The 22,748-nt window shown below is 35.7% G+C and overlaps 1 protein-coding gene across 2 annotated transcripts in view; it reads right to left on the bottom strand.

The window, feature by feature from the left end:
• Positions 1-3,723: 3,723 nt before the first annotated feature.
• The window catches only part of RIT2 (Ras like without CAAX 2), a 382,038-nt gene continuing 363,013 nt past the window's right edge, over positions 3,724-22,748 (bottom strand). For both annotated transcript variants that reach the window (XM_047698584.1, XM_047698585.1), the window contains exon 5: positions 3,724-4,221. In XM_047698584.1, coding sequence (XP_047554540.1) covers positions 3,994-4,221 — 228 coding nt within the window. In that variant the 3' untranslated portion in view covers positions 3,724-3,993. The remainder of the gene's footprint in view (positions 4,222-22,748) is intronic.

Raw genomic sequence — 22,748 nt, 5'->3', positions numbered from 1 at the left:
TGCTTTTTTTTGTATCTATTGAAATGATCATGTGGTTTTTATCCTTTTTTGTATTGATGTGATGTATCATGTTAATTGTTTTGTGATGATTGAACCACCCTTTTATCCCAGGAATAAATACCAGTTGATTGTGGTGTATGATTTTTTTTAATGTGTCATTAGAGTCAGTTTGCTAGTATTTTGTTGAGGATTTTTGTGTTTTGTTGTTGTTGTTGTTGTTTTGGTATCTGTATCTGGTTTTGGTATCAAGGTAATGCTGGCCTCATAGAATGAACTTGGAATTTTTCCTTCCTCTTCTATTTTTTGGAATAATTTGAGAAGAATAGGTATTCCCCTGTGAAGCCATCTGGTCCTGGATTTTTGTTTTTTGGGAGTTTTTTTGATTACTGATTCAATTTCTATGCTGGTTATCAATCTGTTCAAATTTTCTTTCTTCCTACTTTAGTTTTGGTAGGTTATATGTTTCTAGGGACTTACCCATTTCTTCTAAGTTGTCCAATTTCTTGGCAGTCCCTTGGTTAAAAAGATTAAGAGGATGATGAGGATACTGTAGGACTTAGAAGATGAGGAAAGAGTTCTACTGTCATGAGATTATGTAAGCCATGCCTTTCCCCTATTCTCACATGCAGTTTTGGAAAGGAAAGGAAAGGAAACAGCAGAAATTTGAATGATCAAACACTAACCTAAGTACACGATGCAGAGGTTGTGTTATTTAAAGATATTTCTTAAATGATTGCCTCATATTAACACTAAATAACTTCACTGAATTAAAATTTGTACCCCATGCCCCAGCTACCCATTAGTCAGGGGCTTGTGAGAAAGAACAGATGAGTTAGAAATAATGTAGCTATTTGTTTCTTGCACATCTGAGTATGATATGAGTAATGTTTGACCCAAGTGCCCATGTTTTTTTCTCACTGGCATTTTCTATGGAAGTTCCCAAGCTCAACCTGCACCTACTGAACACAAAATATAATATTTTTTAAAAGATTTTATTTATTTATTTGACAGAGAGAGATCACAAGTAGACAGAGAGGCAGGCAGAGAGAGAGAGAGAGAGAGGGAAGCAGGCTCCCTGCTGAGCAGAGAGCCCGACGCGGGACTCAATCCCAGGACCCCGAGATCATGACCTGAGCCGAAGGCAGCGGCTTAACCCACTGAGCCACCCAGGCGCCCCAAAATATAGTATTTTAGACTGCTATTGTCTCTGACCTGAGAAATTATTTTATCATGGGGACCCACAAGATAAGTTCATGAAAAACATCTAAAAATAGATAGATGATACATTTCTGAATGGTAGAAAATTGTATTTAGAATTTCCTAAGTGCCTTGTTAAACTCACTCAACACACACACGTACACACACACAAATGAGTGTGGTATCTAGAAAAGTGCTTGGTAAATAGTAGGCTTTTAGTCACTATTTGATAAATTGTGTTGCGTGATTACACATTCATCTACAATGGACATGGATGCTTATTTTCAAGAGTTTCTTGACATTCCCTTAGCAATGTTTCTTCTTCAGAGTTTTCTTCTCTGAGCTTTTGAGATTAACTTGGATATTAGGTCTGGTTGGAAGTTTTTAGGGATAATGATCAAAAACAAAATCTTGGCATTTTGGTTTTATGCCAAGAGAGGGAAGCAGTAGCCCCTGGGCAGAAATATTTAGGTTTTATTCTTCTGGAATATTTCCCCTTCTGCCTTGTCTTCCAGAAGGAAGACTGGTCTAAAAACAGTGCTTGAAGTCTGCCTTAATCTTTGTCTTTAATAACTATCTCACATCCATGCAGCCCTCAGGTGATAAATTATAGACCTCCCTCCTTCTGTAGAGTGAAATGGTAGGAGTTGGCAAGTGTTACCCAATCCTAACCTCACTAAAAGTTTCTAAAATATATAAATTATTTATTAGCACAAGGGAGTGTAAAGAAAGAGAAGAACAAAAAAGAGATACAAACTCTAGAGGCAAAGGCAGTGGAGCTTACAGTAATAAAATTTACAAAGACTGAGTTGTGTTAGGAAAAGAACCAAACACTATTAGTATTCATAGATTGGGCACTCATCGGGTTTTCAACGATGTAGTTCCATCATATAAAACTAAGTGCCAAGTACTATGTTTCCTAGATTGAATCTTCTAGCAAGCAGAAGACTCTGATGGAATCTAGTATTCACAGAATCTTCTCAGACATGGAAAGGTTCGGGAAGGTCAGGGGCTCCAGGAAGAAAAGAATACACTAACCCCTTTTTAACAGGACAAAAACAGAATATTAAATATTCAGAACCAAGGACAGGAGGAAGTAAAGACCAGTTCTGTAACTGTAAGAATATCTTTGTATCATCTTCATGGGTTCTTTTTTAAAATTTGGTTTTTCCCCTAATTAGGAATGCCTGAGAATTAAAGATGAAGTGGATTTGGTTGCAGGAGGCTATAGATGAGAAAAACTGATTACTTTGTGTCCTACACCATAGAATATGGGGGTTGAGAAAACTCAAAAGGGAGAGACCTGGCAGCATTTAATTGCATGCCTAGTGCCTAGGAGCAGGAGCAATGAAGTTCCTGTGGTTTTGACAAAGGCCCTGGTTCCAAGCAATAAAAGGACCCACAAGTACACTATGCCAAAAGGCTGAAATTTTAGTCCATCTGTTGAAAATCTATGATCTCTTAATTTCTTCCAGTTGTATCTATGTTACTATGTAAAATGTGTCCTCTCATCTCATAATGTATAATCCCACTGTTCTTCAGACAAGTGAGTTTTCCAGCCATATGTTAAACTACCTTGAGTCATTCCTGCATTTTCAGAGATTAACAAGTTCTAGGGGCATTGTGAATAAAAGAATACGTGTTTACACATTGCATGATAACTATGCCCTTTTTTCTTTTTTTCTCTGATTTGTGATAAAAACTGTCCCCAACCCATGAAGACTGGTTGGATGGATTCCACCTCATATTTAACTATTATTTAATACTTTGTCTGTTAAACATTCAGAACTGTTCAGGTAAGGTGCTTTCTAAGTGTGAATTTGGAAAAAAACCAATCACAGTGGGATCAATGAGTGAATAGACAATTTCATTTCTCATGATGATCTTTTGTAAACAAAGAAGAAAAAGAGCGCTCTAACTGGGGGTGTTTCATGGTTTTAGTAGGAAGAGATAGGAAATTAGAGCAACATAAGGAGAATATAGGGTCTCTGGATCAACAAGCTTCTTGCCTTACAGGTGGTTGGTCCCAATGTAGGTGAAGTAATCCTAGGAGGGACTCCCACTGAGAGGAAGCAGGTTATCTTTTTGTGAATATCAGAGCCACCAAATTCCTATTAGCATCCCTCTGCCTGCTACAAAGACAATGTCCTTTTGCCACAGCTCAGAGATATCACTGTGATAATTTTGCCAAAGCCTAACAGGGCAGAACACTGCAAATATGGGAATATTTCCTTTCAGCCCTCCAATGACCCACAATTGGTTCCTATTATTAATAATTCTTCTAAGGTTTATCTTCACAAAAAAGCACCAAGACTTTTACAGTTAAGGAAAGACAGGGCTGCAGACTCCTGCTCTGAATTGTTTCTTGAGCTTCTTCATTATTTACTGAGATTCCTGAAATGCAAACAATCAGAGGCTTATCAGGCAAAGGCAGATCCCCTGAGCCTTTTATCATTCTGTCTGCAATTTTGAATTTCCTCTATAACCAGACAGCATACCAAATGAAGCTAGACTCTTTAAAGGGAAATGAGGCAATTGGAATGTCAATTTTATTTAGTAATATATTGTAAAAACTTAAACAGCATATCCAGCTGATTGACAAAATCCATCCAACTGTTAAGGGCAAAACAAAACTATCTCAAGAGGTACAGTTATGCCGATCTTGCTTTTACCTATAGGCAGATATTTAAAGAGAAAGGGGGAGAGAGACAGAAAATACTGAAGCAGAATGCAACATCTGGAATTGTCCAACTGATAAAATTCAGAGAGAGAATAAGGGAGTTAGAAGCAAGGATATCATGTCATGTTTTCTTTCTTCTTCTTCAGTGAGCTTTTTAACTTCTTCCACAGGCTGTCTTTTCTCTTCAGTTTCTTTTCCATCAAGGATGGCATGGACTCCTTCTTGCGGATTTCCCTCACTAGACCGTGAAAGGCATCATCAATGCAGAATCTGAGGGCCGCAGAGGTCTCAAAAAAAGCACAGTTATATTCCCTGGCCAGACTCAAGCCTTCTTCTGTAGAGACCTAAAGGAAAAGTAAATGATATTAAAAAGAGAGAAAGGGAAAGATGCTTAAGTCAAAAACAATGTTCTCTATCAGGACTGTGGGCATATTATTTTTATATATATACATGTAAATGTATATATATATAAAATGGAATTTGTTATACTAATGAGAATTTGGTATAAAGGAAAATTTCTAGAATTTCTAAACTTGATGGACAAATGAGAAATCAGGAGCTCTAAAAAGGCAACTGATAAGAACTAATTAAAAATCAATTCTCCAGACTTCAAAAAAAGTAACATGGCACAGTGGTCAAAACCATGGCTTTAGAGTAAAACTGCTTGGTTTCTAAGTTTCAGCTCTCCCACTTTTGAGTTTCACAAAGTTGGGTAACTTTCTTAACCTTTTTGGCCTCAGTTTTCTCATTTGTAATCTGGAATAATGACACCTACTTCCAAGGCTTTTTGTTAATGTATCTGATGCAGCTTTTACAGATAATATTGCTGAATAAATATTGAAAGCTTTATAACTATTGTTGTTAAATATAATCCAGAGCTTTAAGTTAAGCATAAGCCAGAATGAAGTTGCCATGAACTTGAGAAATGATCTTCTGACAAAAAACAAAAGCTAAACACCACCATTATGTCTGTAGCTAAGTCCTTCAGAGCACGGTTAGAGCGCTACCCAAGTTTTGTGGCACGAAACCAGGCTGTGGTGCATGTTATTGCAATGGATACTCTAGGGATGATAAACCAACTGAGGTCAGGAAATATGCCTTAACATCTCTTTAATGTCCACTACAGTGCCTGGTACTTGAGTCACCACTAGAGGAGAAAGGATGATTAATAAAAGCACCTAGATTTAGAAAATATGAATTAAGTTACAGATATAAGTGATGCACAAATATTTAAACAGGAGATTATATGACACTGTACTGGGTGCTAATAATCCTGCTCAAACTTTAGCATTCCCATTAGCTCTACTAGATTATTCACACTGGCTTGAAGAAAGCAGGAATAAGGCTTCTTTGACTCGATATGTTCCGATAGCCTCCTCATCCATACTGATCAATTTATTGAAGTCACTCACATGTGTATGTATTTATATGTTCCTTTTTCCTGCCAAATGAAAGTGTATGGTGAACTGGAGACTCCATCAGCCTGTACCCCCTGAGTGTCTGTGACCAGGACGATGGAGAGTAGAGCACCCAATTCACCAGGGTACGCATATTCCCCAGGCATAACTAAAGAATTTTGTTAACGTTCGTCAGCTTAAAGCTTAAACATCATCTGAAAGCTGATGACATTTTGGGGTTGTTTGTAACCAAAACAGAAACCACGTGTTCTTAACTGATACACCATGCTGTAATAAATGGTTGAGCTGGGATATAAAAGACCTCTGATTTCAAAGCCAGGTCCTTTCTCGTCTTTAAAAACTTCACTAAGGGCTTTCATTCCTGCTGGCAAACACACCAGTTCTTTTTTGAGCTCATTTCTGTCTTTTAGTGACTAAAGAAATGCAGATATCAGCAACAAGCTAAAGTTATTAAGATTCTGTCTTACCAGCAAAGTCATACATTTATTAACTTGTCTGATTTCCAAGGAATAACAGGTGACAGTCTTACCAAATATTTTGACCCTGTATACCATGTGTTGCCATTTATTTTTCAGTCTCCTGTAACAATTTTCCCAACTCAGAAGGTAATGGACTTATATTTGGTGTTTTTTATAGCAACACCACATTTCTAGTACAATTTCCTAGATTAATCACCTTTCATTACAATACACACACACATACACATACACGCACACAAATAGCCTCAAAATCCCTGTGGCTTGCAGAAGTATTTCCTGCTCTTACTGCTTATCAGCAACTTGAGGGCAGACTGTGTCAGTTCAGCTTCAGGCTCTTAGCTGAGATTTGGTTTGTCCCTCCTAATCTTATTCTGAGACTCAGGTTCAAAGAACCCATCTTATCTGGGATAGGATGTTCCCATGACAGAGCAGTGGACAAGAGGCAGAGATAATTTTACCTACATCTCAAAGGTCAAAAGACAAATGGAGAAACCTTAAGTCAATGAAGCAGGATGTGTACTCAACTCACAAAGAATTGTGAAGAAATAGAATCTACCAAAACCATTTACATGTAAGTGCAGCACACTATCCAGTTAAAAAAAGACAAACATTGTGAGACCAATTTTTTAAACACTTGTAGTTGAAACACCTTTCATATAAGAATACAGAAAGAGTGAAATTTGAATGGAAATTAATACAAAAAAGCATTATATTGATACAGTATCAGACAAAGTAGATAGTTAAAAGTTACTTAAAAAGAGGACTCTATCATGATGATACACATTTGTATGTACCAAAAATAATAACCTCATTTAATAAGCTAACAGAACTAAAATCCAGAATCACAGTGAGAAATTTTAACCATTCTTTCACATCAATTGAAAGAATACGTAGATAAGTCAAGAAGGAGGTAGAAGATTTGAACAAAACACCACATTTTATCTAATTTATATAGATAAGATGGGTATGCCCAACAACTGAAAAATTCACATTTTCTTCAAATGAACCTGAAGCATTTATAGATTGACTTCATGCTAAGCTTTAAAACTTGCTTTAAAGAATCAAAGTAGAAACACTCAAATTTCATGACCAATGTATCAACCTCAAAGTTACCCCAGAAATCAGCAAGTTAGACCAAAAAAAGCAGACGGAAAGAATGATAAAGACAGAAATAAATGAAATAGAAAATAATGATGCAGTGGAGAACACTAAATGTGAAGATGTTAAATTGATAGAGCCCAGGCAAGACAAGGTTAAAGGTTAAAGGTTAAAGGTTAAAGGTGGGAAAGGGTACAAATAAACTATATCAAGAATGACAAGTAGACATAAGTACAGGTCCTACAATCTTAAAAAGGTAATTAGGGAATATGATATTTGTGTCAAGAAGTCTGACAAGTTAGATGAAGGACAAATTCTGAAAACAAAACTTACCAGAACTTTACACAAGAAGAAATAGAAAATCTTTATTATTTTTTAATATTTTTATTTATTTTTTTATTTTTATTTTTATTTATTTTATTTATTTATATATTTTTTATATTTGTTATTTTATATCTAAGACAGGAATTAAATATGTAATTAAGGCTTTTCTACAGTTAAGTCTCTATAACCTAAGCCTCTGACAAATATGTGTGGATATAAGTACCAAAAGACTTGTACAAAATAGTTCCTATCAGTATTATCACAGATTACCAAAAACTAAAAGCAATACAAATAAGTGAATTTGATAATTTGTTGAATATGAATAAAATGGAATATTGTTCAATGCAAATTAATCAAATATTGTTATATGCAACTTAGGTAAATCTCACAAACATAGTAGTGTTTAGTGACAGAAATTAGACCTATGAAACATTTTTTTTTCTGTGAAACATTTTTAATAAGCTAGGATAATTTTAGATTGCTAGAAATGTGGCAAAGATAGTACAGATATTTCCCATATATCCAATGTCTAATTGTTCTCCTTGTTATAGTAATATGTTACACAATTATACTTTTAGAAAGTTGAAACACAAGAAAACTAGTTTTAAAAGTCAATATGTCCTTTGGGAGTAAACACAAGGGCATCTTCTGGGTGCTTTTTGTTATCTTCTTTGATCTATAGTGGTTTCAGGTGGGTTCACTGTAGGATAATTTACAAATTGTATACTTATAATTTGTGTACTTTTTGTATATGGTGCATCAACGGAAAAAAAAGATGTACTATATAATTGGAAGTACCCCCTCTGAATTTGGAGCATCACCATTTCCTCAACTTCAGTAGTATTTCTATACCTAAATGTTTCAATACTCACTGTAAATAGGATATGTAAAGTCTCAAATCACATCAGATCATGGCTTGCCACAAAATGAATCAGGTCTGGTCATATTTTGCAAAATACATTAAAAATTTTGTATTTTAGATTTCTGAAATCAGATAACATTATGGGCTTAGGTTTCTAGCAGGAAGGTTCAATACCATAAAGATTACAAATCATCTCAAAATAATGTGTAATTTCAATAAAAAGTACATTCAAATCCTGAAATCTTTTGAAACATAGATTGTTATACAGAGATAGTAAAATTCATAGGAAAGAATAAAGGTAAAGACAGGAAAGAAATAATTCCAGTAAGGAGGAGGTAGAGAGAAAACCAGTGACAATGGCATTGGAGTCATCCTACTACAGTTCTCTGTATATGTATAGCAGTCTAGCTAGTGGGGTATTAGTTAAGGGCTAGAAAGACCAGTACAATGCAGTGGGGAATCTAAAACAAAATGATGAAATATATGGGAGCTTGATATACTATTGGGTAGCATTCTAAATCAAGGTTTGGAAGTGAAGATCCATTTAGTGGTGCTCTGACACTGAGTCATCATCATTTTGGATTATCCTTGAAGTATGGAGATTATTTCTACCAGCACAGGAAGGTAATTTTTCTTTGAAAAGAAAAGAAGTAGAAGGGGGTTGAAGACTTTAATCGTATATTTCTTTCTTACACATTTGAAAAATCTCTTTAGACAAACATGTTTATGAAATGTTTCCTAATTATAAAAATGTATTACACATTATTGGAAACTTCAAAATTCAGTTAAAATTCCAATGTAATAATCTTAATATGAAAAAAATTTGAAAAATTCCATCCAAAGATTCATACTGAAGTCATATAAGCAAATAATAGATGACATAACTGCTTCTTACTGTAGCAAGATGAAGTATTTTTAACTCTGTAGCTCCTCATTGCTTTGGTAAATCCCTCTATTTCAAAGAATGGAATGTAGTTGTATATATTCTTAGACTCATTATCAGAATATTAATTCCATGTTACAACTCAGTAATTTTCACATTCGTTATAATAAAATCCAAAAGGAAATTAAACTTAGTAAAATACCTGATCTCTTCTATAACTCCTGGAGAACTCTTACTAGATCAATCACCAAAAGTTTTTATTTTTTTTTTTTAATTTTTTTTTTTAAAGATTTTATTTATTCATTTTACAGAGATCACAAGTAGGCAGAGAGGCAGGCAGGGAGAGAGAGGAGGAAGCAGGCTCCCTGGTGAGCAGAGAGCCCGACGTGGGGCTCGATCCCAGGACCCTGGGAACATGACCCGAGCCGAAGGCAGCGGCTTTAACCCACTGAGCTACCCAGGCGCCCCCAAAAGTTTTTATTTTTTAAGAAAAATATTAAAGTAAAAGCATACTTTAAAATTCCCATGTTTCAATAAATTTTACCTCACACCGATGTTGACAAACCATAATTTGTCATCCCTACATTGGATGTTGGGATCAATATACTATATATTCAATGCAAGAACTTGAGTCCAAACATGTAATAAAAAAAAAGTTCAAAAAATTAATTTTTACGGATTCTGGGCTTATGCTTAATAATTTTGGTCTGTTCAAAGGCTACAAATATTTCAACAGTATCTCTGGGAATAATTTTTAGTCCACTAATGGTTCTGAGTGGTTCAGAATCAGAGTAACATAACAAGAAGTAACAGTTTCTATATTAGGCTTTAAAACCGGGGTATATAACATATTCATCCAATATATTATATCTTAGCTATCCAAAGTTTAAGTAAAATTAAGTGTTTTTAAATGAAAAATATTCATCCATGCCATACAGTAGCTGCTAAGAAAGAAGCACAGTATTAGACGGGAATTTTTTTTTCCCCCAAATCAGGAGTTTCAGGTCCAAAAATGGTTAAGCAAATAGCTCAAGGTCACATCCCTAATTAAGTAAAACAACCATCAAGTTCTATTCTCTTCCATCAAGTATTGTTTCCAATCCTTGCTGTTTCTCTGGAGTCTTTCCAGTTCCCTCTGCCAGTATTCCACATATATGTAATTGATTATTCTGATCTGAGGTTTTATAATTTGGGATTATTCTTAAATTACAAACCAATGGCACAGAACATTTTACATTGCGTTTAGAGAAAAAGAAAATTTTAAAAACAAAGGGAAAAATAATATTGTAGAAAGATTATTTGGGGGTCAGGGAAGGACCAATTAATGCAGATCCAATTGCCCCTCAATTGCAAGGATGGGGACTTTGTGATTAAATGTGCCACCTGCAGGCCTTAGAAAGTATTGGCAGAAAAAAAGGGATTAAAGAAAAATGTTTTATACAATAGAAATTTTCAATGACCCAGGGGAGCCATCTTTTTAATAGATGTGACCTTTTTCACCGAGGAAGATCACTGTGTAATGCGCCAGGTACTCCCTGAAATGCCATCTCCCATCTGCCTGAGGAGGCATTAGAGCACAGCCACAGCTGCATGGGGGGTTGAAGAGACCCCTGGGGCATGATGGCAAGCACAGCCTGTTCTCCTCTTGGCCCAACTCCTGGTGGGAAGTGGCAAGCATGCTGGTCAATTAGAGTTCCAGTCCCAACAATCTGCTGACTTCAAGAGCTTCATTGGTCTTTGTTGTAAAGGTACTCAGGGTAATGGTGGTCGTCTAGTAACCTCTATAATTCTTAATAGCATAGAAGGAAAGTCTGATGCTGTTTTGCTATATTTGCTAACTTTGAATGAGGAGAGATTGGCAGAAAGATGAGTCTGGCTCTTCCAAGAGAAGCTTTGCAAGTGTAATATCTTTATGATTCAGTCTACTAGGTGCTGTTAAACATTCAGGATACAGAATAAACTCTTTGGGACTTGTTTATGTTTTTTAATGCTTTCCTGTGTTTCACTTGATTCTTACCCATAAAGATAGTTATTTTCATTATAGAGCAGACATCATCAAGGTAACAGGAATCAGTTTTGGGACCAAAACATTTTATTTGTTAATAAGAAAATAAGAAGGAAAAGTTGCCCAAACTTAGATTGTTCAGTTTTCATTTTGTTTAGTTGTGTAATTGATTTTGATCAGTTTTAACAATATGAGTAGCCTTGCCGATTTCCTTGACAAGCTCCAATGAAAGTGTTTTAGATTTGTTTGCTTTTTTAATCTGCAAGTTATTCTTTTTAAAGATTTATTTATTTTAGAGAAAAAGAGCAAGCACCAGTGGGAGGGGTAGAGGGAGAAGGAGAGAGAATCCCAAGCAGATTCTGTGCTGTGTGTGGAGCCTGGTGTGGGTCTGAACCTCATGACTATGAGATCATGACATGAGCTGAAACCAAGAGTCAGACGCTTAACTGACTCTGCCACCCAGGCACCCCTACAAGTTATTCCTTTTTTTACACATATCTTCCATTTAAAGCTAAGTGCATAAACTACTTGCAGGGAAAACCAAAACAGAGCAAAGCACTGGCAAGAATTTCCCATCCTCAGCTGCAGTCACTGACATATGAAAAACTCATTCTTTTTATTTTTAATTTTCATTCCAGTGTACAATGTTATATTAATTTCAGGTATACAATATAGTGATTCAACAGTTCTGTACATTACTCATTTCTCATCAAGTGTACTCTCAATTCATCTATTTCACCCATCCCCTCACCCACCTCACCTCTGATAACCATTAGTTATTCTCCATAATTATAAGTCTGTTTCTTGGTTTATCTCTTACTTCCCTTTGAATGTTTTGTTTCTTAAATTCCACATATGAGTGAAATCGTATGGTATTTGATATATTTGGCTTAGCCTTATACTCTCTGGCTCCATACCTGTTGCTGCAATGGTGAGATTTAATTCTTTTTATGGCTGAATAATATTCCATTGTATGTATGTACACACACACACACACACACAACTGCTTCTTTATCCATCTGTGTATTGATGGACACGTGGGCTGCTTCCATAGTTTGGCTATGGGAAATAATGTTGCAATAAACATAGGGGTGCATATATCCCTTCAAATCAGTGTTTTTGTATTCTCTGGGTCAATATCTAGTAGTGTGATTATTGGATTATAAGGTAGTTCTATTTTTAGTTTTTTGAGGAACCTCCATACTGTTTTCCACAGTGGCTGCACCAGTTTGCATTTCCATCAACAGTGCCCAAGGGTTCCTTTTCTCCACATCCTTATCAACATTTGTTGTTTCCTGATTTTTTTTTTTTTAAGGCCATTCTGACAGGTGTGAGGAGATACCTCATTGTAGTTTTGATATGCATTTCCCTGATGATGAGTGATGTTGAGCATCTTTTCATGTGCCTGTTGACCATCAGATATCTTCTTTGGGGAAATGGCTGTTTACGTCTTCTCCCCATTTTTAATTGGATCATTTGTTTTTTGGGTGTTCAGTTGCATCAGTTTTTCATATAGATCCTATTCCTTTATCAGATATGTCATTTATAAATATTTTCTCTCATTCAGTAGGTTGTCTTTTAGTTTTCTTGGCTGTTTCCTTTGCTATGCAGAAGTTTTTTATTTTAATGTAGTCCCAATTGTTTATTTTTGCTTTAATTTCTCACACCTCAGGAGACCTATCTAGAAAAATGTTGCTGCGGCCAGTGTCAGAGAAATTCCTGCCTATGTTCTCTTCTAGGATTTTTATGGTATAAAGTCTCAGATTTAGGTCTTTAATTCATTTTTAGTTTGTTTTTGTGTACAGTATAAGAAAGTGGTCCAGTTTCATTCTTTCACATGTTGCTGTCTGGTTTTCCCCAACACCATTTGTTGAAAAGACTTTCTCAATGCATATTCTTGCTTCCTTTGTAAAGATTAATTGGCCATATAATTGTGTGTTTATTTCTGGGCTTTCTATTCTGTTCCATTGATCTATATGTCTCTTTTTGTGCCAGTACTTTACTATTTTGATTACTATAGCTTTGTAATATAACTAGAAATTTGGAATTGTAATGCCTCCAGTTTTGTTCTTTCTCAAGATTGCTTTGCCTACTCCAGGCTTTTATGGTTTCATATAAATTTAGGCTTGTTTGTTCTTGTGAAAAATGCTGTTGGTATTTTGATAAGGATTGCATTAAAAATGTAGATTGCTTTGGGTAGTATAGTCATTTTAAAAATATTTGTTATTCCAATCCATGAGCATGGTATGCCTTTTCATTTCTTTGTGTTGTCTTCAGTTTTTTCCATTAGTGTTTTATAGTTGCAGAGTAAGGTCTTTCACCTCTTTGGTTAAGTTTATTTCTAGGTACACTTTATTATTTTTGGTGCAACTATAAATGCAATTGCTCTCTTATTTTCTCTTTCTGTTGATTCATTATTGGTATACAGAAATGCATAAGATATCAGTACACTGATTTTGTATCCTGCAAGTTTACCAAATTCATTTATCTGTTCTAGTAGTTTTTTGGTTGAGTCTTTCAGGTTTTCTATATACAATATCATGTCATCTGCAAAATGTGAAAGTTTTACTTCTTTACCAATTTGGATACATTTATTTATTTTTGTTGTTTAATTGGTGTGGTTAGGAATTCCAGTATGAAGCTGAATGAAAGTAGTGAGAGTGGACACCCTTGTCTTTTTTCTAACCTTATGGGAAAAGCTGTATATTGTATGTTGTTAGCTATTGGTTTTTCATGTGTGGCCTTTATTGTGTTGAGGTATGTTCTCCCTAAACCTACAATTTTGAGGGAATTTTTTTTTATCATGGTTGGATGTTTTATTCTGTCAAATGCCTTTTTTGTATCTATTGAAATGACCATAGGGTTTTTGTCTTTCTTTTATTGACATATCATGTTGGTTTATATGCAAATATTGAACCACACATTGTATCCCAGGAATAATCTGACTTAATCATGATGAGTGACTTTTTTAATGTATTTTTAGATTTAGTTTGCTAGTATTTTGTTGAGGATTTCTACATCGATGTTCATCATAGTTGATGTAGTTCTTTTTTAGTGGTGCTTTTATCTGGTTTTGGTATCAGAATAATGCTGGCCTCATAGAATAGATTTGGAAATTTTCCTTCCTCTTCTATTTTTTGGAATAGTTTGAGAAGAATAGGTATTAACTCTTCTTGAGATGTTTGGTAGAATTCCCCCTGTGAAGCCATCTGGTCATGGACTTCTGTTTGTTGGGAGTATTTTGATTACGATTGCTGGTAATCGTTTGTTCAAATTTTCTATTTCTTCCTGTTTTGGTTTTGGTAGGTTATATGTTTCTAGGAATTTAATCCATTTCTTCTAGGTTGTTCAATTTATTGTCATAAACTTTTTATAATATTCTCTTAAGCAATTGTATTTCTCTGGTGTTTGTTGCTACCTCTCTCCTCTTTCATTTGTGGTTTTTTCTGAATCCTCTCTGGTTTTTTTGTTTGTTTGTTTGTTGTTTGAGGAGTCTGGCTAGAGCTTTATCAATTTTGTTGATCTTTTCCAAGAAACACGTCCTGGTTTCATTGATATGTTCTATTGTTTTGTTTGTTTCAGTTTGTCATTTATTTCTACTCTAATCTTTATTGTGTCATTCCTTCTGCTAAGTTTTGGATTTTTTGTTGTTCTTTTGCCAACTTCTTTTGGTATAAGATTAAGTTATGTGAGATTTTTCTGCTTCTTGAGGTGGTCATTTAAACTTTCCTCTTAGAACTGCTTTTGCTGCATCCTAAAGATTGTGGATTGTTATTTTATTTTCATTTGTCTTCATGTATTTTTTGATATCCAATTTTTATTTCCAGAATGACCCATTCTTTGTTGAGTAGCATGTTTTTAACATCCATGTATTTGTGCTGTATCCCAATTTTTTCTTATGGAGGATTTCTAGGATCATAGTGTTGTGATCAGAAAAGATGGATGATGGATGGTATGACTTCAGTCTTTTTTTAATTTGTTGAGAATTATTTTTCAGCCTAATCGATTATGTGATCTATTCTGGAGAATGTTCTCTGTGCAATTGAATGTGTATCCTGTTGTTTTAGGATGGAATGTTTGAATAAGTCTGTTAAATCTATCTGATCCCATGTGTCATTCAAAGCCAGTGTTTCCTGGTTCATTTCTTGTTTGGATATCTGCCAATCAATATAAATGGGGTATTAAAGTCACCTACCATTATTGTATTGCTATCAGTTCCTTTATGTTTGTCATTAGCTGTTTTAAGTATTTGGGTGCTTCCATGTTGGGAATATAAATATTTATAATTGTATGTTGTCTTGTTGGATTATCCCCTTTACTCTTACATAGTGTCCTTCTTTGTCTGTTATAGTCTATTTTGTCCGATGATTGTCCCCAGCTTTCTTTTGACGTCTGTTTGCATGACAGATGTTTCTCCTCACTTTCAATATACTGGTGGCTTTAGTTCTGAAGTGAGTCTCTTGTAGATAGCATATAGATGGGTCTTTATTTTTAATCCATTCTGTCACCTTTTATCTTTTGATTGAAGCATTTGGGCTAATACATTCAAAGTAATTATTTTTCCCCCTCCTTTTTTTTTTCTTAAAGATTTTATTTATTTGTTTGACACTGAGTGAGAGAGAGAGAAAGTAAGCACAAGCAGGGGGAATGGCAAGCAAGGGAGAAGCATGCTCCCTGCTGAGCCAGGGCCTTGATGTGGAGCTCGATCCCAGGACCCTGGGATCATGACCTGAGCTAAAGGCAGCTGCTAATTTCTTGAGCCACACAGTACCCCCCCCCACCTTTTATTTTATAACTTTAAAGTTTTTATTTTATATATATATATTTTAATTTGTTAGTCAATATACATCATTATATTATTTTTGGGTGTACATCGCAAAGTAATTATTGCTGTGTATTGCCATTTTGGTACTTGTTTTATGGTATAGTTCTTCTCTGACCTTTTCTTGCTCTCTTTCAAGGTTTGTTGGTTTTCTTTAGTGATATACTTGGATTCATATCTTTCGAGTTCTGGTTGTCAATAGGTTTGTATATAACATGTTTTGCATGTAGCAATCTGTATTAAGTTGATGGTCACTTAAGTTTCAACCCATTCTTTACTTCTCTCCCTGTCATGATTTAAGCATATGGTATCATATTTTATGTCCTTTCATTCTATGAATCCCTTGATTAATTTTTACAGATATGCTTGCTTTTACTGCTTTTGTGTTTTCCACTTTTCTTATTCCTATGTGTGGTCTTTGTTTTATGCTCAGTATGTCCCCTTTAACATTGCTGGTTTAGTGGTCATGAACCCCTTTACCTTTCATATCTTTGAGAAACTCTAGCCCTCTTTCTAATTTGAATGATAGCCTTACTGGATAGAGTATTCTTGGTTGCAGATTTTTCCTTTTATCACTTTGAATATATCATTTTCCTCTTTTCTGGCCTGCAGATTTTCTGCTGAAAAATCAGTTGTTAGCCATATTGGATTTCCCTTATATATAATGGTCTTCTTTTGCTGCTTTTAAAATTCTCTCTTCATCAGTATTTTTTGCCATTTTAATTACTGTGTGTCTTGGTGTACACCTCCTTGAGTCGATTTTGTTGGGGGATTCTCTGTGCTTCCTGAATCTGGATACCCCCCCCCCCCCAATTAGGGAACTTTTCAGCTATTATTTCTTCTTATAAATGTTCTGCCTACTTTTTTCTCTCTTCTACTTTGGGTATCCCTATAATGTGACTGTTATTATGTTTGATGGAGTCACTGAGTTCCCTAGGTCTATTCTTATTTGGCATAATTTTTGGCATAATTATTTGGCATATTTTTTTCCTCTTAATGCTTAGCTTCATTACTTTCCTTTACTCTGTCTTCCAAGTTGCTGATTTGCTCCTCTGCTCCCTCTATCCTGCTATGTATTCCATCTAGTGAATTTTTAATTTAATTTATTGTACTCTTCATCTCCAGTTGGTTCTTATCTCTTTGTTAAGGGTCTCACTAATGTCTTCCACTCTTTTCTCAAGTTGAGTGAGTACCTTTATGATCATTACTTTTGATTCTTTATCAGACATATTATTTATCTCTGTTTTATTTTGCTCTCTTGCTGTGGTTTTGTTCTGTTCTTTTGTTTGGAACATATTCCTCTGTCTCCTCATTTTGTCTAACTCTCTTTGTGTTGGGAAAGTCAGCTATGTCTCCTGCTCTTGAAAATAATGGCCTTATGAAGAAATCTGCTAATTCCTTATAATGCAGTGTTCCTGTTCACCAGAACCTGGTGCTTCATGGGGTGTCTCCATTGTGTGTTACATATACCCTGCTCTTGTGGGCAGAGTTTGTTAAAACTCTGATCCCCACCCCAGCAGGGATCCAAGATGTGTGCAGGTCTGCTTGCAAAATGAGACCTGCAGTCACCACTGGGACTGGGCCTGACCTGGGCACTTCTGAAAAGCAAGCAAAAAATGGTAGGGTGTGCAATTGTAACAACAAGGTGCACCTGGGCTATCTCAGGACCTGTCATTCTTGGGGCCCAGGCTGTTCAAAATGCACAAGTGGGGAGACATGGTGTCAAGGTTTGTGCCAGTCTTCTGAGGGAGGGGACTTCTAGCCCAAGGAATGAGGCAAACGTAACTGGGAAGGGTAGATCTGCTGAAGTGGGGAGGGGGCAGCAGGACTTAAGTGAATGTCAGCATAGTGCTGGTTCCAGTAGAAGTCCTTCAGCAATCCCTACCCCTTTGGGACATGCTTCAGCCTGCCTTGAGACATACTTCCTTACATGCCCACTGCAATATTCTAGCCTTTGAATATTTGCACATTTCCTCTGCCTGAAATGTGCTCCTCCCGCCATTTTTTGTGGCTGTTTTCTTCTCATCAGTCATGCCACAGCTTAAATATTATTTCCACTGAGACACCTTGTGTAACTATTCTCCAGAAAATATTCTGCACATTGCCAGTAATTCTGTACCATTGTTCTGCCTTATTTCTTTCTTGGCACTCAATTACTCTCTGAAATCATTTTACTAATTTATTCCTCTGCTTATTTTCTGACTTCCTTCAGTACAGTGTAAGCTTTATTATAGCAGGAATCTGTCCTTCTTGTTCAGTGCTGTACCTGGACCCAGCACAGTGGCCAGCACTTAGAATGACACTACTGGATGTGCGGCCATAGTAATACAGTGCTCGGGTTATGATAAATAAAGGAGCTAGTTGTCAGAGCAATAGGAAAATAAAAAGAAAATTCCAAATCACTATAATCAGTGCCATGACAGGGGCCAGCACAGAGCACTATGGTGACATTTATAAGTAGTGCCCATACCCTTATTAGTGGTTCTGGGTTTCCTCGGGGAGGATATCTTTGTAGGAGACCTAAATGATAAGCAAGAATTATGCAAGTTGGCGGGATGGGGGGTGGCAGGGGGACTGGAAATAGTCTCAGATGGAAGGACTAATAATGGCTTAAGGCAGAGGTGATAATGGTACTTTTGTGGGCTCATCAGTAGTTAATGTGGTTTAGAAGAAAGGAGGAAGGAGAGAATGAATAGCACTATCAGGAGAAATTTAGTGAGCTTAAATGCCTAATTTTTGTAGATTCATATGAAATTTGTTTGAAACCTGTCAATTAAGTAATTTTTAAAAGCCTATTTCTTGAGTTGCTACTCTGTGCAAAGAAATGTAAAAGGTTTTCTCTCTCCTGCTAAAGAGATATTGATTGAATGGAGAGAAAAGCAGGACATAATAAATTAAATGGTGTAGCCAGTCCTTCTGAGGCACAGGATGGTAATGGCTCTAGGGTAAAGGGTTTAGACTTTGTACAAGAGACATTTGAAATCTCCAAGGCCTTGTGCTTTTCATCCAAGAAGCCCTGGTATGCTGGGGGGAAAGGTTGCCATGGCAGCCAGTAGTTGCTATGAAGGGAAAAAAGAGAAGCTTAATGCTAAATATTTTGCTAAAGCAATATCTGGCTTCTTTGAATTTTTCTCCTAAGCACTACTTTTAAAATATCTTGTTAAAATTATAAGTCAATAAAGTTAGGCAGTATATGAAATATATATGTCAGAATATATATAAATATGTAAGTATACATATATGTATGTCCATGCCTTAGGATATATTCATATATTTGCTCTAATAAATGTGTATATTTGATGTATATTAAATTACACTTTATGAATAAAGAGTAAATTTTTTGCCATTTGGAGAAGTTAAGTATCAAAAAATATTTCAAAATTTATTACATTAATAAATTTGTATTAGGTAAAAATAGAAGGAACTTATGTATTATATTTGTGACATATATAATAATTTTAATTAAGCAATAAATTGTATATCTGTGTAATATCTGGATCCCCTGCAGACTATAAGACCATGAGGGTAAGGAACATTGCTTTCCCAGTAACACCTTAGTGTTTTGCACATGAAACAAGCTCAATAACAATCTTTTGCGTATCTTCCTTGAATGGTTGGCTGAATAAAGGGATAGAAAGGCAACCAAGGAGGAAGAAACCAACTACTACAGCAAAAACTCTCCATAAATTAACTAGAGAGCTCATAAGCCCAAATCTCATTTGAACTGCCAAAGGTTTTGAGTCCCATAAATGCCCTATTTTATATGTATATATGTATACTATCTGTATAAGATAGGTGTGTACTGGAGAATCTCTAAACAAAACAAACAATCAAAAGGCTGCATCATGATTCTTTCTTAAATGGAATTTAGGGATCACAGTGGTAGATGACACTGATGTGGTCCAAGGAAAAGCCAGAGGTGGTATCAGGGTTCCTCCAAGTTTATGGCCAACACATGTATCTTTTGGATTGTATTCAGAAAAGGAAGGCCTTGCAAAGAAAGAACCTGAACAAAGTAAGTTTGCTACAAGTTCTAACTCTGGGGTCTGCAGAATATAAAACTGAACCAATGTTCTAGGGAGCTGGGCATTTTCTGAAAAATTTATAAGCCTGTGCTTACTGGCACTACTATAAATTTAGTTTTCAATTTTTGCAGAGCCATCAGTGCCCTTGTCAGTCATTTTACTTACTATTAGCTAGTGCCCTTTCCTATTCCTCATTTAGTTCTTCAAAATCTTCACTTCTCATTTTCAGCAGATGTTCTTGCCCTCTTACTTCACCTCAATGAGAAAATAAAAGCATCCAAAAATAATGAGTAAAACATTCAAGGCTAGCACCTAGAAGCTCACCTGTGTCATTAGCTACATTTTCTTACCCTCCCAATCTCAAATGAAGATAGGTTATTGATTCTGTCAGGTCCAACACTTCCATCTGGGCTCTTTCCTCTTCAATGTCTGTTTCAGTCATGCAGCACGAGTTGTACCTTCCTCTGTTCTATATTTTAAGCATCTCTTATAGTCTCTTTTTTCCAAGAAAAATATTCAAGTCACCTGTTTTAAGAATCCAGTTCTAGCTACTTTCTTCCATCCATCCTTTTGTTCACCACTAACTGTAGATTATTTAGGAAAGCCCTTGTACAAGGTTAAAAAGATGGAGAATGGGGGTAATGCATGAAAATGGAAGAAGGATGCACAGTCTTAAAGCACCCTACTAGATGGGAGAGGATATTTACAAATGAAATATTCAGTAAGGGGTTAATATTCAAAATACATGAAGAATTTACACAACTCAACACCCAAAAAACAAATAATCTGATTAAAAATGGGTAGAGGAGGGGCGCCTGGGTGGCTCAGTGGGTTAAAGTCTCTGCCTTTGGCTCAGGTCATGATCTCAGGGTCCTGGGATCAAGCCCCACATCAGGGCTTCCCCCTCTCTCTCTGCCAGCCTCTCTGCCTACTTGTGACCTCTGTCGAATAAATAAATAAAATTAAAAAATAAAATAAAATAAAAATAAAAATGGGTAGAAGACCTGTATAGGCATTTCTCTAATAAAGACATACAAATGGCCAACAGACACATGAAAAGATGCTCAACATCACTAATCATCAGGGAAGTAAAAACCAAAAGTACAATGAGATCACTTCACACCTGTCAGAATGGCTAGTATCAAAAAGACAAAAATGATAAGTATTGGTGGGGGTGTGGAGCAAAAGGAACCCTCATGTACTCTTGGTGGGAATATAAATTGGTACAGCCACTGTGGAAAGCAGTATGGTGGGTCCTTGAAGAAATGAACGGTGTAAATACTATATGATCCAGTAATTCTACTACTGGGTATTTACCCAAAGAAAACAAAAACATGAATTCAAAAAGACATATATACCCCTAGAGGTTTACTGCAGTGTTATTTATAATAGTCAAGATATGAAAGCAACCTAAATGTCCACTGATAGATGAATGTATAAACATACTGTGGGGTACACACACAATTATTGCTCATAATATAACTCAGCAGTAAAAAAAGAATGAATGAAATCTGGCCATTTGCAACACCATGGATGGACTAGAAGGTATTATGCTAAGTGAAATAAATCTAATAGAAAGACAAATACGATGTGATTTCACGTATATGTGGAATCTAAAAGAAAAAAAGAAAAGAAACAGACCCGTAAACACAGAAAATAAACTAGTGGCTACCAGAGGGAAGAGGGTGGATAAACAAAATAGGTAAAAGAAAGTTAACGTACAGGTTTTCAGTGATGGAATGAATCAGTCATGCGGGTGAAAGGTACAGAATAGGGAATGTATTCAATGGTACTGTACTGGCATTGTATGGTGAAGGGCTGTAGCTACACTTGCGGTGAGTAAAGCATATAGAATTGTTGAATTTCTGTTGTACACCTGGAACTAATGTAACATTGTGTTTCAACTATACTTCAATTAAAAAAAAAAGGTATCAGAGGTTTATGTGCTGATTTAATCACTTCTGATTGGCACATCAACATTCATAATCTGGATTCTGTTCCCCCCTCATTCATTCTCCTAAAATAGTTTTCAAAGGTAAATATGACCCTTGCTGCCAAACCCATAGGTGCTTGCAGTGATCTTTCAGCGTCTGCAATATTTGACAAATTGACTACTTTCTTCTTTAAACTTCTCGTCTGATTTGGTACCTTCTTCTTTCCCGATTTTTCTAACCTCTTTTTGATTACTGTTTCTGAGTATTTGAATATATTCAGTATCTTAAAAATATTACTCTTCACTCACTTTTCCCATAACTATGTGCCCATGGATTCTGACCTTTACTTCTATTCTTATTTGACATTTTTTCCTTATATATTCATATTTATGTCCAAGCTTTAGTCATCATTAGAATTCTCATAAGCCCCTATTGATGTCTTCAAAGATCATCTCTTGGTTTAAGCCCAGAATCACATGTACAAGTCTCTCCTGGGCAGTTTCTCTGAAATGTCCCTAAGCACTTCAAACTTGTGGTCAAATTAATTATTTTTCCTTGACAAATGTTCCATCTTGGCTAATGGCACCAGTATACCCAGTAATCTAGGCAGGTTCCTCTGCCCCTATATCCTATATCCTTAAATCTAACTGATAAGCCATTCCATTTCCATCTTTTTATTATTGTATACTGACATTTTCCTCTCCATTTTCATGGCCAGTGCCTTAATCCAGGGCTCTTAGTGCATTTATCCCCTAAATGATTTTTCTACCTTCAGACTTCTATCCTTCATACTCTATCCAGAGAGAAATTTCTATAACATAAAAGCAAGCATTCATCTCTCCAATTTAAGTTATTTTTGTGATTCCCCCTTCATGAAAAACACAGTGAATAGCACATAATAAGTGCTCAAAAAATTCCTATGGCGACTGGTACTAAATGAAGTCAGGCTCACCTCTTATTTGGACAAATAACTCTGCCTCTCAAACCCCAGTTTCCTCCTCAAGATAAAGAGGATAATACT

The sequence above is a fragment of the Lutra lutra genome, chromosome 12 (assembly GCF_902655055.1).
Source record: "Lutra lutra chromosome 12, mLutLut1.2, whole genome shotgun sequence".
In the NCBI taxonomy this organism is placed as follows: Eukaryota; Metazoa; Chordata; class Mammalia; order Carnivora; family Mustelidae; genus Lutra; species Lutra lutra.
Note: the sequence above shows the minus strand (reverse complement) of the source record. Positions and strands in the feature narration are given on the sequence as shown.